The 16,643-nt window shown below is 28.0% G+C and overlaps 9 protein-coding genes and 1 long non-coding RNA gene across 11 annotated transcripts; 7 read left to right on the top strand and 3 right to left on the bottom strand.

The window, feature by feature from the left end:
* Positions 1–834: 834 nt before the first annotated feature.
* LOC113791372 (DGAT1/2-independent enzyme synthesizing storage lipids-like) lies at positions 835–2,423 on the top strand. Of its 2 annotated transcripts, XM_027341140.2 has the most exons (5): positions 835–958; positions 1,046–1,568; positions 1,625–1,911; positions 1,968–2,099; positions 2,298–2,423. In XM_027341140.2, exons 1-4 carry the CDS (start codon positions 914–916, stop codon positions 2,085–2,087), a joined length of 975 nt encoding a protein of 324 aa, XP_027196941.2. In that variant the 5' UTR covers positions 835–913; the 3' UTR covers positions 2,088–2,099; positions 2,298–2,423. The 2 variants fall into 2 exon arrangements, with proteins under 2 accessions (XP_027196941.2, XP_075681257.1); XM_075825142.1 differs by lacking the exon at positions 2,298–2,423 and having other exon boundaries at positions 1,968–2,183.
* LOC142646384 (uncharacterized) lies at positions 1,744–2,314 on the bottom strand. The gene is made up of 3 exons (XR_012847340.1): positions 2,173–2,314; positions 2,014–2,061; positions 1,744–1,961 (listed from the first exon to the last, which is right to left on the bottom strand). It is a non-coding gene; the product is annotated as an uncharacterized LOC142646384 (long non-coding RNA).
* Positions 2,424–2,599: 176 nt separating the features above from the next.
* On the top strand, positions 2,600–4,039 carry LOC113791431 (DGAT1/2-independent enzyme synthesizing storage lipids-like). The gene is made up of 4 exons (XM_027341214.2): positions 2,600–2,843; positions 2,936–3,250; positions 3,321–3,604; positions 3,685–4,039. Exons 1-4 carry the CDS (start codon positions 2,600–2,602, stop codon positions 3,769–3,771), a joined length of 930 nt encoding a protein of 309 aa, XP_027197015.2. The 3' UTR covers positions 3,772–4,039.
* Positions 4,040–4,144: 105 nt separating this feature from the next.
* On the top strand, positions 4,145–5,596 carry LOC113791427 (DGAT1/2-independent enzyme synthesizing storage lipids-like). Its single transcript, XM_027341211.2, has 4 exons — positions 4,145–4,478; positions 4,557–4,871; positions 4,933–5,219; positions 5,301–5,596. Exons 1-4 carry the CDS (start codon positions 4,193–4,195, stop codon positions 5,385–5,387), a joined length of 975 nt encoding a protein of 324 aa, XP_027197012.2. The 5' UTR covers positions 4,145–4,192; the 3' UTR covers positions 5,388–5,596.
* Positions 5,597–5,946: 350 nt separating this feature from the next.
* On the bottom strand, positions 5,947–7,696 carry LOC113791426 (uncharacterized). The gene is made up of 2 exons (XM_027341209.2): positions 6,483–7,696; positions 5,947–6,423 (listed from the first exon to the last, which is right to left on the bottom strand). The coding sequence occupies exons 1-2, from the start codon at positions 7,062–7,064 to the stop codon at positions 6,019–6,021; spliced, it is 987 nt and encodes a 328-aa protein (XP_027197010.2). The 5' UTR covers positions 7,065–7,696; the 3' UTR covers positions 5,947–6,018.
* Positions 7,697–7,827: 131 nt separating this feature from the next.
* On the top strand, positions 7,828–9,489 carry LOC113791428 (putative steroid dehydrogenase 4). Its single transcript, XM_027341212.2, has 2 exons — positions 7,828–8,697; positions 8,778–9,489. The coding sequence occupies exons 1-2, from the start codon at positions 8,053–8,055 to the stop codon at positions 9,099–9,101; spliced, it is 969 nt and encodes a 322-aa protein (XP_027197013.1). The 5' UTR covers positions 7,828–8,052; the 3' UTR covers positions 9,102–9,489.
* A 110-nt stretch (positions 9,490–9,599) lies between these two features.
* On the top strand, positions 9,600–10,844 carry LOC113791371 (very-long-chain 3-oxoacyl-CoA reductase-B-like). Its single transcript, XM_027341139.2, has 2 exons — positions 9,600–10,199; positions 10,264–10,844. Exons 1-2 carry the CDS (start codon positions 9,600–9,602, stop codon positions 10,729–10,731), a joined length of 1,068 nt encoding a protein of 355 aa, XP_027196940.2. The 3' UTR covers positions 10,732–10,844.
* A 14-nt stretch (positions 10,845–10,858) lies between these two features.
* On the top strand, positions 10,859–12,054 carry LOC113791430 (putative steroid dehydrogenase 4). The gene has a single exon (XM_027341213.2). It carries the CDS (start codon positions 10,967–10,969, stop codon positions 11,966–11,968), a length of 1,002 nt encoding a protein of 333 aa, XP_027197014.1. The 5' UTR covers positions 10,859–10,966; the 3' UTR covers positions 11,969–12,054.
* RpL36 (ribosomal protein L36) lies at positions 11,979–12,701 on the bottom strand. Its single transcript, XM_075825143.1, has 3 exons — positions 12,567–12,701; positions 12,398–12,503; positions 11,979–12,323 (listed from the first exon to the last, which is right to left on the bottom strand). Exons 2-3 carry the CDS (start codon positions 12,491–12,493, stop codon positions 12,096–12,098), a joined length of 324 nt encoding a protein of 107 aa, XP_075681258.1. The 5' UTR covers positions 12,494–12,503; positions 12,567–12,701; the 3' UTR covers positions 11,979–12,095.
* Positions 12,702–12,872: 171 nt separating this feature from the next.
* Positions 12,873–13,941, top strand: LOC113791317 (maleylacetoacetate isomerase-like). Its single transcript, XM_027341079.2, has one exon. The coding sequence runs from the start codon at positions 13,024–13,026 to the stop codon at positions 13,687–13,689; it is 666 nt and encodes a 221-aa protein (XP_027196880.2). The 5' UTR covers positions 12,873–13,023; the 3' UTR covers positions 13,690–13,941.
* The last annotated feature ends 2,702 nt before the right edge of the window (positions 13,942–16,643 follow it).

Below are 16,643 nucleotides of genomic sequence, written 5' to 3'. Positions count from 1 at the left end.
ACGAATGAATTATTTGTTTTCAACGACGAAGAATCGTCAGAAAATGCATGCCGAAACAGAGACGACTCAAATCGAATTCTATATTCGGATTCTGTTCTATCACTTCGTCTTCACTTTTTCAAGTTGTTCATCATTATCATGGTTGTCTTGTTTTTTCGGTCTGTTTTTTGTAATTCCCTTGTTTTTTTTATGAGTTCCATCATCACCCAAAGAGAAAGAGAGTAGAGGATTAATACTGGATGATGATAATGATAATGATGATGGAACCTTTGAAGCTTTTGTAGAAAAAAATGAAATGAAATGATGTAATTTAACAACAACAACAACAAAAAACAAATTCTTTGATCCAAATAATCTTTGAATGAAGAGAGTGGTTGGAGAAGAGAGAGAGAGAGAAACAAAATTCCTGAAACAGAAAATATTGTTGTTGTTGTTGTTTTCTTCTTCTTCTTCTTTCTGTTCGGCCATCCAAATGATAATGATGATGCTGTTTGAGAGATCAGTAAATGATAATGATGATTAAAGAATTCTTCAGAAAACAAGAATCAATTTAAATGAGAAAATCTTTTTTATACGTTGCTTGCCATTTAATAAAAAAAATATGAAATTTTGAAACTTTCTTTGTATAAATTTATCAATTTTCAAAAAAAAAATTTAAACACAGATTTTTGTTTTTTCTGGTTGATAAATCAATCCTGTGATGACAGGATTTTAGTATTTCCTTTGTTGTATTGATTTCGAAAAAAAAATTCTGTGTGTGTTTATGTGAAAGGAAATTCGTTGTGAGCTAAATGGAAAAAAAAACAAAAACAAAAACAAACAAAAATCAGTTATGTTTCGTTTTTCATCATTGATTTTTGATGATTTTTGATATTTGTGCAACCAAAAAAACAAAATATTCAATTGATTAATTATGGATTCGCAATCAATTTTATCAATCATTTCGATACCTGTAATTGTATGTTTATTGAATTACTTATTTTTAATAATTTTTCTAAATTAAAATTTCATTCATTTACCTTCCCAAACATCCGAAAATTTTTAGCTATCGATAGCATCACCATTATTTTTTATATTATTATTCTATATATCATTGATAATAATATGGATACATTGTTATTGTTATCGATTAATCGATAATAATAATAATAATAATAACGATAACGATATTGATATTATTATGAGATCTGAATCATTACATATTAAAATATGGTATCGTACATTCAATGCAATTGCATTAATATTCTCTACATTTGGTCGTTTATGGTATAATTATGAAATTATTGGTTTGGATAATCTACCTGAACAAGGATCATCAGCATTAATTGTATTTTATCATGGTACATGGCCATTAGATATTTATTTTTTAATTTCGGAATTAATTTTATTAAAAAATCAACGAAAAAAACGTTTAATGTTTACAATTGTTGAACGTATTATGTATAAATTTCCTGGTTGGCCATTATTATTACGTACAATACGTTTAGTTCCAGGATCAGTTCCAGAATGTATACAAATGTTAAATAATGGTTCAATTGTTGCTCTGTCACCTGGTGGCTTACGTGAAGGTAAGCAGTAAAAAAAATTAAGGAATCGTCTGCCTAATAATCATTATTATTATTAGCAATGTTTAGCGATCATCATCGCTATGAAATTATACATTCTGGCCGATTAGGTTTTGCACGTGTTGCAAAACAGACAAATGTTCCAATAATACCAATATTTACACGTAATATACGTGAATCATTTCGTCAAGTACCATTAATGAAAAATTTTGTTAAATTTATTTATAATCATTATCGTATACCATTATTTCTTACATATGGTGGTTTTCCAGTAAAATTAACAACAATTATTGGTAAACCAATTTATTTTCAACCAGATACAAGTGTTGAAGATATTGCTGAAATGGTAAATTGTTATTTTCTTTGCCAAGAACACTGACTGTTTTTCTTTGATTTCTATAGACAAGATTAAAAATGAAAGAATTGATTGAACAAAATCAAACAATACCCGGTTCAATATGGTTGGCAATGAAGGAAAGATTTCAAATGGATCGTACTGATGGGGAAAATAAGAAAAATTAAACGAGAAAAAATGTCAGAATTTAAACATTTTTTTTGCTTAATTATCATTAATATATTTTTCAATTAATTAAATTAAAATACTTACCTTATTGCAAATTTTTTTTACAAATCACTTTAAACATCATCATCGTGATCGAACCGAATCAATCAATAAACCTGATCACCAAAACGAAATGAATTTTGTTATGGCAAAAAAAATTGATTGCACAGGGAAATTTTCATGAAACAATTACGAACGGAAATATTCGGAAAACATTACGTCAATCTCGTCGCTTTTGTTTATCGTAATGTAATGATCAATTGAAATGCTGAAATTACCAACCGAAAAAGAAAAAAAAAATCCATTTCAAATGAAAAATCATATTGAATGAAAGAATGAGGGAAAAACAGAAAACAAAAACAAAAACAAAAAAAAACAGAAAAAAAATCAATATAAAACATTTGAATATTTAAATGAAAATTTTCATTTCATGATCAACATTGTTTCGCAAATCTAATTTTAAAAAAAAATCATGACGATAATGACCATCATCATGGATTTTATCATTAATAATCTTCATCAAATCATATTAATACCGATAATATTTACATTCTTTTCACCATTAATTTTTGTTTTTTTATTTTATCTTATGTCATTTATACTGCATTTATATAAATTTTATTATCAATTACCAATTATTGATAAATCAACGGGGAAAAATTTAGATTTTAATGAACATTGGAAATATTGGAATCAACCTGTTCAAACAGTTGCTAGTATGTAGTAGTTAATATTCATTATTTTTTTATCTAACCTTACCTTACCTTGTTGTCCGATTCAATCTAACCCACAAAAACAAACCAAAAAGAATTACTAACAACAGTTGGTCGTTGGTGGCATGGTTATGATATAATCAATATGAATAATATTCCTGATAATGGACCGGCTATTATTGTTTTTTATCATTCAACAATACCAAATGATTATCATTATTTATTATGTCGTATATTTTTGGATAAAAAAAGAAAAATTTTTACAATTACTGATCGTTTATTATTTTATATACCTGGTTGGTCATTATTATTAAATGCTTTACAATCAATACCCGGCACTCGAAAAGATTGTGTTCAATTATTAAAACAAAATCGATTAATAGCCTTATCACCCGGTGGTTTACGTGAAGGTTTGTTGAAATTCATGAAAAAAAAATTTCAAAAATCTAAAAAATCTATTTTTTTCAAAAAAAAATGCAGCAATGTTTGGTGATAATAATTATCAGCTAATTTGGTCGGGTAGACAAGGTTTTGCCAGTGTTGCAAAAGAAGCAAACGTACCAATAATACCGGTATTTACTAAAAATTCACGTGAAGCATTTCGTTGTTTACCATTGTTTCAGGAATTTTTTCGTAAAATTTATGATCAATATAAAATTCCATTATTTTTGCCATATGGTGGTTTACCGGTTAAAATGACCACTATAATTGGTGAACCGATTTATTTTTTGCCGGAAATGTCAGTCACCGAAATTGCTGAATTGGTAATTTATTTTTTGGATTTTAAAATGAATGAAAAATAATTTTAATTTTTTTTTACATCCAACCATTTTTTAAAAAAAAGACGGCCAAAAAAATGAAAGAATTAATCGAACGACATCAAACACGACCAGGTTCAATGTGGAAAGCTTTACGACAACGTTTTTGTTAAAGAAAATCAAAAAAAAACTAGGGGAGAAATTTTCCGGAATTATTTTGCCACCAAAAACACAATCAACAATCAACATTCATCTCAACGACATAATTAAATAGAAAAGGACGGATGTGAAATGAAATCTAAATTTAACACACACAGACCCAGAGATTTTTTCATTCACTTTTGAAAATGATGATAAAATCAAATTAAAATATGTGACACCGACACACATAAACAGAAAGATTTCCTTTCAATAAAACAAAAACCTCTCTAATCGATAACGACAAAATTATGAATAAATTTTAAATAAAAAAAAATCGATTGATTTGTTTAAAAAAATTTTAAAAAGATCATTGGTCATTTTGAAAAAATTGTTTTTTCCAGTTAATTAATGATTGATTGATTGATTGAGAAATTCCAACAACAACAAAAAAAAATGCTAATCGATTCAATAATTTTCAATAATTTACAACAAATTGATTTTATCGGAATAAATTATCTTATCAAATGGATAATTATTTCATTTATAATTATAATGTTAACAACACCATTCATTTATGTTTTAATGTTTTATTTATGTAGTTTTATATTACATTTTTATCGTTTAATATTGAATCCATATTATTATCATTGTTTTATGGATAATGGTGAAAATCAATCATTATTCAATAATGATGATGAACATTATCAACAATGGATGCGACCGGCTTTATTAATAGCCAGTTGAGTGTTTTATGATGAATTTGTTCTGAGAAAAAATAACTAATTTTTTGTTTTGTTTTTTTTTAAAAAAAATATAGAAATTTTCAACATTGTTGGCCGTATATGGCATGGTTATGAAATTATCGGTTACGAAAGAATACCCAAAAATGGTTCAGCCATTCTAGTATTTTATCATTCAACATTACCGAATGATATTTATTATATAATTGCTAAAATATTTTCAATACAAAAACGTAAATTTTATACAATTATTGATCGTATTGTAACAATGGTACCTGGTTGGTCATTATTTTTAAATGTTTTATGTATAACACCTGGTACAATTGATGATTGTGTTGATATTATTAATCGTGGTAATATGCTTTTATTAGCACCTGGTGGTTTACGTGAAGGTATTTTTGATTGATTTTTGTTTGTTAATGTTTTATATTATTGTTTTCTGTATCAAATTAGCCATGTTTAGTGATGAAAATTATCAGCTAATATGGAATAATCGTTATGGTTTTGCACGTATTGCTCGCCGTACAAATGTACCAATAATACCTGTATTTACAAAAAATTCACGTGAATCATTTCGTTGTTTACCAATTTTACCACGTTGGTTATGTCGTCAAATTTATGATCGTTATAAAATACCAATATTTTGGCCATTTGGTGGTTTACCAGTTAAATTGACCACCATAATTGGTGAACCGATTCATTTTCCACCAGAAATGACAGTAGCTGAAATTGCTGAATTGGTAATTTCAATTAGAAATTTTTATTCTTTGAACAAAAAAAAAAAAAAATCAAAAACAAATCTTTTTTTCTTTCAAATAAAGACGGCCAAAAAAATGGAAGAATTAATCGAACGACATCAAACACGTCCAGGTTCAATGTGGAAAGCTTTACAGCAACGTTTTTCCTGAAAAATTTTTTCCCTCCAAACTTCCCTCCAAAAAAAAAGAATTTCTTATCATCGAAATCAAATTTACCGGAAAAATATGTTTGATCATTCATTTGTCGGTGTTGTTGGTGCTCACAAACACAAAAAAAATCATCATCATTATTATTGGAAGGGAAATTGCGAATAAAAACAAAATCAATCAATCGAATGTATCAAAGTAAAAAACAAAAACCTTGAGAAAATTTTCCCAAAAAATACACCATTCTTGTTTTTTTTGACATTTTTTTGTGATCATCAAAAATGATATCTTTCTTTCTCTCACTTTTGCTTTTTCAAAAAAAATTTTTCTTTGTAATATTTTTATTCATAAAAATAATTTGGTTAAAAAAAACGACGATGATGATATCAGATTACTCATTTATATAACGTGACATTTTTTTCCTCTTCTTCTCTGTTTGAATTTCATTTCGTTTTTCAAAGAAATGTCAAGGACATTTTTTTCAACATTGTTTCGGTTTTTGGAATTTTTTTTTTTTTTGCTTCACGAAATTGTCATTTTTTTGGAAACAAAATAAAAAATCTTGAAAATCTAGGTTGATGATTATCATCAACATTTAATTTAATTTAGTTTAATTTTTTTGACAAATTTACAATCATTTTTTTCTATAAATTTTTTGCTGCTGCTGCTGTTGAACACCAAATCCATTCATCATAAAACCACCCATCATATTGTTAGTACCATAACCATTGGCCATATTTCCTCCTGTAGAACCATAATTACCACCGCCAATGTTTCCTGAACTACCGTAACCACTTCCCATATTTCTTCCTGCACTATAGCCACCAGCACCACCACCGTTTCCTTTGCTATTATTACCACCATAGCTGTTTTGTTGTCCACCGCCCATATTTCCATATCCTCCACCACCAGAATCCGAATAAGTCCCACTATTTTGTGATCGTCCTTCTCCTTGTGAAACGACCGTATGAATTTCTTCTCTTACCGGTTCAATTTCTTGAATAACTCTTCTATATGGTGTTATAATCTCTCTTACTTCCTATAGAATTACAAAAAAAAATAAATAAATTTCAAAACAAAAAAATTCATTCAAAATACCTGAATAATCGGTTTTCGAACTTCGGTTATTAATCGATGTGGTTCTTCTTCATATTGATCATATTCAGGCATATTAACACCAGACATTTGATGTTCTTGATGTACCTTAACACGACTTGATGATGATTTGAAAATAATTTCTACAGGTAAATCACCACCTTCAACAACAATAATTTGTGGTTCCATTGATTCGTATGGTGTTTCAACTGGTTTTGTTTCGAATGATTGTTTGGAAAAAACAGCTGCATTTATTGTACCACCACCTCTACGTGAACCACCACCGCTATAATCTTCACGAATTTGTCCATCGGTATAATCACCGCCACCACCATTATTACCACCACTAATGCCACCACCACCTCCTCCTGCGTATCCACCACCCCCATAAGATCCACTACCGGCACTACTGGCAGCCGCATATAATCCATTATTTCGATTTTTGGAATTTCGGCCATTTTTACGACGAGATCTATTATTGCGACCACGACCACCACTGCCGCTGCCGCATTGAACATCAACAACAATACATAATACAACGATAATCACAATTGAAAATGTTGATATCGGATGAAACCATTGCATGATTATGATGGGTTTAAAGATTTTTGTTTGAAAAAAATTGGATTTTAAGCACACACAACAACAAAAAATTTTTATTTGCCCAGAAAAAAATTTGGCCAAAGATTCATTTATATACTTGACATTTCAAAGAATCATCCATTGATCCAAATCCATTGAGACCAAAACGAAGAGAGACGATATTGGATAAAGGGCCAAAGACAATTTTTCTTTATTTAGATTTCATCTTTTTCTTTCTTTTTTTTCTTATTCGTTCCATTTTCGATCCATTTTCTATTTTAGTTTCAAGTTAGTCTGCAACAACAAAACTTAAAAACGAAAATATCTTGTAATGCATTATTGAAGTTTTTTATTTTGTATTTTTCTTGTAACACAATATAATAAATGGACTTGATTTTTTGTTTTGTTTTGTTTTGTTTCGGTTATTGTCGTTACAAAGACATTTACATTAATATTTCTGTTGAATAAATGCATAAAACTAAACAACAATAGAATGATCAAATTATATTATTTGAAAATAATATTTTGACATTGAACTTTATCACTTGGTATTTGATGAATAATAATGATGTTTAAATTGTTTTTTTTTGTGAATTGATGGATGATAATGATGATGATTTTTTTTGGCCATTCCCGATGATATTCGAAAACATTCGAAATGACTATGTACGCCATCTATGAATCGGAATGATCAAAAATGATTCGAATATTCGTAAAATACATTGAGGGCAAAATGATTCATTTGTTGATGACAACAACAACAACAACAAGAACAAGATAAATGAAAAAATTATCTTCGAACGAAAACAAAGATCTTTCACTGTTTTCGGATCAATAAATCAATATGATTGATGAAAAATTTCATCAAATCTATCAAGGAAAAAGAATGATAATGATAGATCAACAACAACGTAGACGATCATACGATATTAACTATAAGCTACTGTAAATTAATGCAAACATCATCAACTACAATTTGAACAAAACATCAATGATGTATGTATCGATGTTATTTTTATCCATAACAATTGGAACAACAATCGGTATCATCATATTACGTTCAATAATGTTTATATGGAATTATTGGAATCGTAAACAATTCAAATGGGAAACTGATAATGGTCGTAATTGGGCAATAATAACTGGTCAATTAATTGATGGTGGTGTTGGTTATGAATTTGCTAGACAATTAGCCTTAAAAGGTTATAATCTAATGATATTGAATGATGATCCACCGAATTTATTACAAGAAAAAAAACAATTAATTCAACGTGAATGTCCATTCGTACAGATACGTATAATGTTTGTAAATTTTCGTCGTTGTTCAAATCAAAAATTATGGACAAATATAAGAAAATTTATTCAATTAGAAACAAATAATGTTTACATTTTGATCAATAATGTTAATTATTATCCACAAAATAATAATAATGATAATGATTCTGATGATGGTGAAACATCGTCAACAACAACCACCAATTATCGTGATTTACATAATGCAAATCTAATGAGTACAATGCGTATGACTGAATTAATATTACCATCAATGATATCGAATCATAATGGTTTAATAATCAATATTACATCGATTATATCATTACAAAATGGTCCAACAATTTCATATAGTTCATCAAAGGTAAGGAAATTTCAATTCAATTTTTCCCAAAAAAAAATTTCATATTATTATTTTTCCCTCCAATTTATTTCTTTAAATAGTTTGAAAAATTTAAATATTATCAATCATTAATTGCATATTATTCACGTGGTTTATATCAAGAATGTTTGGCTAATAATATTCTTGTTTATACATTAACACCTGGTTCAATATCAACAAATTTATATGAACCAATGAAATCAATGTTAATGTTACCATCATCAAGACGTTATGTACAAGGTGTATTGAATCAAATCAATTGGAATGTAACAATGGAAAATCATTCCTATTTACCTAGTTTTTTAACATCAATTATATTGTTTTCGATTGAAAAATTATCCGAATGGAAACAAAAATTTCAACGATTAATATTGAGAAAATCTTGATAATCAGAACAGAACAGAAAAATCCATGTGAAAATACAAAAACTACAAAAAGAGACAAACGTACCCGAAGGTAAATTTGATTTTTTTTCATTTGAAAAAAAGAGAGATGCCAACAAAATAAAATCTACTCTCATCTTTTTCATCCGATCATTCGATTATCGTCATCAAAACAACAAAATTTATTGTGAACAAAAACAAAAAAACAAAAAATTATCAATAATTTACTCATAAACATTTCTGACATGATGTGAAAAATCAAGTTTAACAAAAAAACAAAAAACAAAGACAAAAAAAAATGAATGAAATCAATTGATTAATTGATTTTCGTCATAATTTTTGTTTGTTTCCTCGTTCCGGATTTTTTATTCGCGAAAAAAAAATAATAAAAACCTAAACATAAAAGCTGATAAGTTTGTATTTATTTTATTTTATTTTGTTTCAAACATCAGTCAAGAGATAATCAAATTTAATTTAATTTTTTTTTTGAAAGAAAAAAAAATGTTGTTAACAATGTTTACCATCATTTCAATGATCATAACAATAATAATGATTATGAATAAAATTTTGTTACCATTATTTAAACATTTAAAACGTCGTAAATTTGTTTGGACAACAAATAATGGTCAATATTGGGCAGTCGTTACCGGTTCAACTGATGGTCTTGGTTTTGAATTTGCTAGACAATTAGCACAAAAAGGTTATAATCTTATAATGATTAGTCGTAATGAAGAAAAATTGTTAATGAAAAAAGAATTAATTTTAAAACAATTTCCATCAATTCAAATTGAAATATTGGCTATTGATTTTCAATATTTAGATGTTTATGAAAAAATTGAAAAATTTTTACAAAAATATCTTGATAATATATTCATATTGGTTAATAATGTTGGTTTTTTTGAAATACCTGGCCATTTTTTCTATCAAGAATCAAACGAATTTCATCAACGTATGATGAATGTTAATGTAATTAGTACAATACGTATGACTGAATTAATTTTACCGAAAATGATTGAAAAACGACGTGGTTTAATCATAAATGTTTCATCAATCATGAGTCATTTTCCAGGTTATCAACATTCAATGTATGCAGCAACAAAGGTAAATTAAAACATTTTCGTTGAAGAAAATTCTAATTTTATTTCTTCGTTTTGTTTTCCAACAGTCATTTCAAGCATCATTATCCCGTACATTATCGAAAGAATGTCGATCAAAAAATGTTCTTATATTTACATTATTACCGGGTGCAGTAAAATCATCAATATTACCATTTGAATCGAATTTTATTATACCTAAAACAGAAAAATATATTAAATCAACATTACGTTCAATTAATTGGACAACAACAGAAAGTTATGGTTATTTACCACATTTAATGTTACTAATATTTAAGGAATTTTTACAATTTTTATTTGGCAAATCAAATACAGATGATATAGCTGTAATATTATTTGATAAAATTAATAATAATCAACTTGAAGTATCGTTAACGTTTCGAAATATTATCAAAATAATTAAAATTGTAATCAATAATTTTTTATTTGATAATAATCAAGATTATCAACATAACGATAGTATCGATGATAATCATTTGATTCAAAATAAATTGATTGATTCAAAGAAACATTCTTAAAAAAACTAAAAATAAAAATGATAATAACAATCATTGTAGTAGAAGTATGTAATTATTAAAGAAATTAAAAAAATTAATAAATAAATTACCACTACCTCGTGCATAAAATCCAATGGAATTGATTGTTTTTGTTTTTTTGTTTCGCAAAATGATTTAATTTCTAATCTATTTTTCGATATTGTTGAGTCAAGATTTAATTAATTAAAACTCCCAAAACAAAAACAAAAATTTTCTCATGATGAATATGATATCATTATTCATCATTTTATTGATTATGTTTTTTGTGATTCGAATATTTTTTCTTTGTTGGAATTATCTAAATCGTCGACAATTTGATTGGAATACAAATAATGGTAAATCATGGGCCGTTGTTACCGGTGCAACCGATGGTATTGGTTTTGAATTTGCCCGACAATTAGCCTTAAAAGGTTATAACATTATGATGATTAGTCGTAATGAAGAAAAATTGGCTGCTAAACGACAATTAATATTGAATGAATGTTCATCATCATCATCAAAATCGATTCAGATACGAACATTGGCTATTGATTTTAAACAAACAGATTATTATGATAAGATTCGAAAATTTCTCGATCTGGATCATAACGATATAGCTATATTGATTAATAATGTTGGTGTGGGACCATTACCAGCTGAAGTTAAATTTGTTCATCAAGAATCCGTACAATCGCATATGGATATGATTAATGTAAATATTGTTTCTACAACACAATTGACCGATTTGATATTGCCATCAATGGTGTCCAAACGTAATGGTCTTATCATCAACATATCATCATTTGCAGCCATTCATGCTACACCATTTCTTGCTGTTTATAGTGCAACTAAATCATACATTCTTCATTATTCTCGTATTTTATGGGCCGAATGTGAACGATACAATGTTCTTGTTTATACATTAACACCGGCATCTGTTTGTACGAATTTATTTCGACAAACAACACCAAGTTTGTTGGCACCAAGTGCCCGAAATTATGTCCAAAGTGCATTGGCTACAATCAATTGGACAACACCTGAAAGTTATGGTTATTTTGCACATTGGTTTGGATCGACAATTTTTCTATCACTCGAATGGTTAATTGGTTGGCAATTGAAAACAAAAATATTGGAAAATGTCATTGCTAATTCTGTACCCGAAGTATCGGTGTCAATGATCGATATCATTCGAAACGTATTATTTTTAAATTCCAAAAAGCCAATGGAAAAACAAAATTAAACACGGATGATTTTATGTTTTTGAAAAGACATTTTAATTATTTTTTAAAATTAAAAATTATTAAATGATGAAATTCAGAAAAAAAATGTTTGATGTTTTAAATCATTTTTTTTGGGGGTGATCGAGGTTATTTAGCCGTTGCAGTTTGTGCTTTACGTTGTTGTACAATAACCTGTGATAATTCATCACGCTTCCTTTTACCACGTAAATGTGTTCCTAAACGTTTTTTAAGAAATTTTAATGCACGTTTATCTTTCGAAATACGTAACAATTCCATAGCACGACGTTCATATGGTGCAAAGCCAACAATTTCTCGTACAACACTACGAATAAATTTATTGTGTTTTGTTAATTTCTATTTTGAAAAAAGGAAATTTATTAACATTTTTTTACATTAACGTCGAAAAATGATGATGAAAAAAAACTTACACCCTTTTTCGATGATGGACGATTTTGATAATTATTTTTTGTTACTTTATGGCCTTTATGTAGACCGATAACCGTTTCATAACGTGGTGGAGCCATTTTTAATCGATAACAAATAAAAAATCAAATATTTAAATCAAGATTTAGTTAAAAATTGAATGGAAATTACCGAAAAAAAAGTAAAAAAAATCTTCAAATTGAACCAAACCGAAACAAACACACACACACAAACTCAACAACGTGTAGGAAAAAGGAAACTCTTGCTATTTCACTGGCAACACAAAACACAAGCATGAACGTGTCAACAGCGCCAATGCTAGCCTATCAAATCGATACAATCGATACTTGACAGAGAAAATCAACTTTAACTAATAGGCGGAGTTTATTTTCAACATAAATCTTTATATTTGTTGATCACGTGATTTGAATTTATGTTTAACCAAAAAATAATTAATTCGAAATTCCATTGCATTTTTTTTTGATTATCATTATCACATCAAAATGCTAATCATTTTAAAAATGTCCTTGAAACAAATGATCATCATCCAATAAATAAATTCATTAGCTCAGATTTTTTATTTTTATTTTTTCCATTCAATTTCATCATTTAACATAGTCATTTGATTGTAATGATGGCTGTTCCAAGTAAATTTGTTCTTTACAGTTATTGGCGAAGTTCATGTTCATGGCGTGTACGTTCTGTTTTGGAATTGAAAAAAATTCCATACGAATATCGTGCCATTAATTTGATTAAAGGTGAACAATATGGTGAAGAATTTCGTCATATAAATCCATTAAGTCAGGTACCAACTTTACAATTTCAAACATCAGATGGACGTAATGAAATTCTTAATGAATCAATGGCTATTATTGATTATTTGGAACAAACATTTCCAACACCATCAATCTATCCAAAAGATCCGATTGAACGTGCCAAAGTGATTGCAATTTCTGAAACAATTGTAAGCGGTATACAACCAATACAGAATCTTGGTGTTATGCGAAAAATTGAAGAATTGACCGGATCAAAAGATAAATCTGTTGAATGGAGTCGTGAATGGATTCGTAAGAAATTTCAATCACTTGAAACAATGTTAAAATCAATGAGTGGACAATATACATTTGGTAATCAATTAACATTGGCCGATATTTGTCTTGTACCACAGATAGCAAATGCTATTAAATTTCAGATCGATATGAATGAATTTCCATTATTAAAACGTTTAAATGAATTTCTATTGACTATTGATTCGATTCAAAAAGCTCATCCATCAAATCAACCCGATAAACAATGAATGATAAACAACAATTATCATTCAAAACGTTAATCAAAAAAAAAAAATCAATCAAAACTTATTATAATTTTCAAACACCAGATGGAAGTCGTTTCTCTCAATTGATATTTCCAAAAACAAAAACCGTTTCAAATTCTCATTTTCAAAAAATAAAAATGCAATAACCTTGACAATGATGAATTCTATTTGCTAATGATGATGATAATAAAAAATTATCTAAAACAGATTAAATAAATAAATAAATTTACTCAATATTTGTCAATCAATCGATCAAAAAAAAACAGACCTGACATATGAATGGCTAATATAGTTTTTTTTTTTTGACCATTCGAAATCGAAAACCAAACAAACAAAAAAAAGATCGATTGTATCGATGGACAGTTATGATTGTTTTTGTCGTTATTGTGTAATAATGACTGATCACCTACAACACTCATCCATTCGATCGAATATCGAGTAAATATGTATTTTTACTGTTTTTTTTTTGTTGTTGTTTTGTTTCAAAGTTTGAATTCATTATATATTCTCGTTTCTTTTTGTTGTTGTTGTTGTTGTTCAATATTACGTTGTTTACAGTTGAAAATATTATTGTCCGAATAACTAGAAGAAAAGACAATAAAATTCAGTATTTTGAGAACCGTTTACTTACCGTTATATACTGGATATATCAATATCTATAATTGATAAGTTTGGCCTGTCGGACTTTTTTTTTCATATTTTTTGATTGTTTCTTCTATACCATCATACCACACACTATTTTATGTCACCATCTAAGTAGGTCTTCAATCATAATATCCAATAGCCCATTATGAATTGAATTGAATTTTTTTTTTTTTTTTTTTGTTGAAAACAAATATCGCACATCGGTTGATCATCATGATGATGATTGTCGTCGTCGTCGTCAATATTGTCCCCTGTCATATATTCAACTCAAACACAAGGACATTGGACATTCAAAAAAAAAGGTTTTCACAGTTTTTTTCTACTGGCTACTCTCTGGGTCTCAGTGTTGAAAACATTTTCAATGAATGAATGGAAAAAACGTTTTTGTTTTGTTTTTTTCCTTTGCCACATTCATCTTGAATATAAATGCGTGGGTGTTTGAGTGGGGATATTCGGGAAAAACACAATTTGTCATAAACACAAAAGTCAATTAATAATAAAAAAACTAAATTCATATAATTTGGGTGGTCAGCGTGTAAAAAAACAAAACAAAATTCACAACCGTAAAAAAAACATTTGACCGGGAATATAATTTGGCTGTTGTTGTTCGTATTTGAAACACGTGTTTCAAATGGTTTTTTTTTGGTTCGATGTGAATGATGATTGGATTAGATTTAGATTGGAAGATTGTTTGTGTGCAGAATTTTTTTGAAATTCAAAATTTCATTTTTCTCATGGAATTTTTTTTTTTGAAATTCAAAATAAAAAATATTTTCACATAGGAATCATTGTTGCACTTGTTTCACAGAACTGGATTATCAATATATTCGTGCACGTGTCCAAAGGTTTGTTTACACATCTTTTGACACGTGCAGTTTGTTGTTGTTGTTCAAAAACCACACAATTTGTCACGTGCAAAATATTAAATAATAATTACAGCAAAGCAAACTCGAGATTAAGATTTTTTTTTTTTGAGCATTATCATCGTCGAAGAGATGTTCGGTGAAAACAATCTTTTTTCCATTTTTTTCATCAATTTTACACCTCAATAAACATGTCATCACACACACACAAATGTCACCAAAAAAAATCTTTTTAATTTTGACAGTTTTTTTTTGTTTCATTCAATCTGTCACCCATAAACAACAACAACAACAACAAAAGACAATCGTCAAATTGAAATATCAAATCAATGAATTATGTCACAATTCAGGCTGCTCAAACCTTTTTCATTTTGAAATTTTTATTTTCAACTTGGATCAATTGAACAACAACAACAAAAGCTTTTTTTTCGGGCCTGTCAATGTCGAAATGGTCGGAAATTATCGTCAAAAAGTTGATTTTTTTTTATAACAACAGAACAAAAAACGATTGTAAAAAATTTAGCCGGCTAATAAGGTAATTATTATTATCAGTAATTTTATTATTATAATAATCCAATATTATGTGGTAATAATTCACCAATGAAATTTAGAAATTTTTACAGTTTTTTTTTCGTTGATAAAATTGCCTTTTTACACCTGCTGTCAACATAGGCGTTTCGACTATTTCGACTATCGTTCGAATATTCGAATGTTCGAACACAACATTTATATTCGATTTTGTGATGTGTGAGTGAAATGATCATCTAATTTCGGATTATAATAATTTCTTTTCTTTTCGTTTTTTTGGGATCTTAATCCGGATCAAAATCTTATTCATTTTTTCATTGTTCATTTTGTTGTTGGCACATACTTATTTTTTTTTTTTTGATAAAAATTGACTTTTTTTTTCTCCTTTTTGTTATCGAATTGAATTGTCAATTGTCATTATTGGTTAACGAGAAAACAACAACAAAAAAAACGCCCCCGAATCCATCCATGAAAAAAGTGAAACATTTTCTGTTTTCTATTATTCATTCGTTCGCTAGATTAAGCTGTCACAAAATCGTTTTTCTTTTTGGCTACGAAAATTGATGAAAAAAATGAGAACGAACAATCCTGTCTGATGATCATAAAAATCGGCTTTTCATCATCACCGAGCGTAACGCAAATCGGATCAGTAAAAAAAAGAACAAAAAAAAATCTAAGCCATCACCATCATCATCATTTGATGAAAGTCAACCAACCGAAATGATATGTATGATTGAAAGGCGTAACAACTACCTAAAACCTCTCTCTCTCTCTAACCTTAAACCCCCCTTTTTGAAACACCATAAAATCTCGAATCTGCTTTTTCAAATCATCATCATCGTTTCATTGTGTTTTCACACATTTTTTTTTGTTAATATGGTAAACCCAATTTTCAACCAT

The sequence above is a fragment of the Dermatophagoides pteronyssinus genome, unplaced genomic scaffold, assembly GCF_027571235.1.
Source record: "Dermatophagoides pteronyssinus isolate colony J.1.1.1.1 unplaced genomic scaffold, Derpt_VIB-CSIC_2022.12 sq0003, whole genome shotgun sequence".
Taxonomy (NCBI): domain Eukaryota; kingdom Metazoa; phylum Arthropoda; class Arachnida; order Sarcoptiformes; family Pyroglyphidae; genus Dermatophagoides; species Dermatophagoides pteronyssinus.
This window is presented reverse-complemented; position numbering and strand designations above follow the sequence as displayed.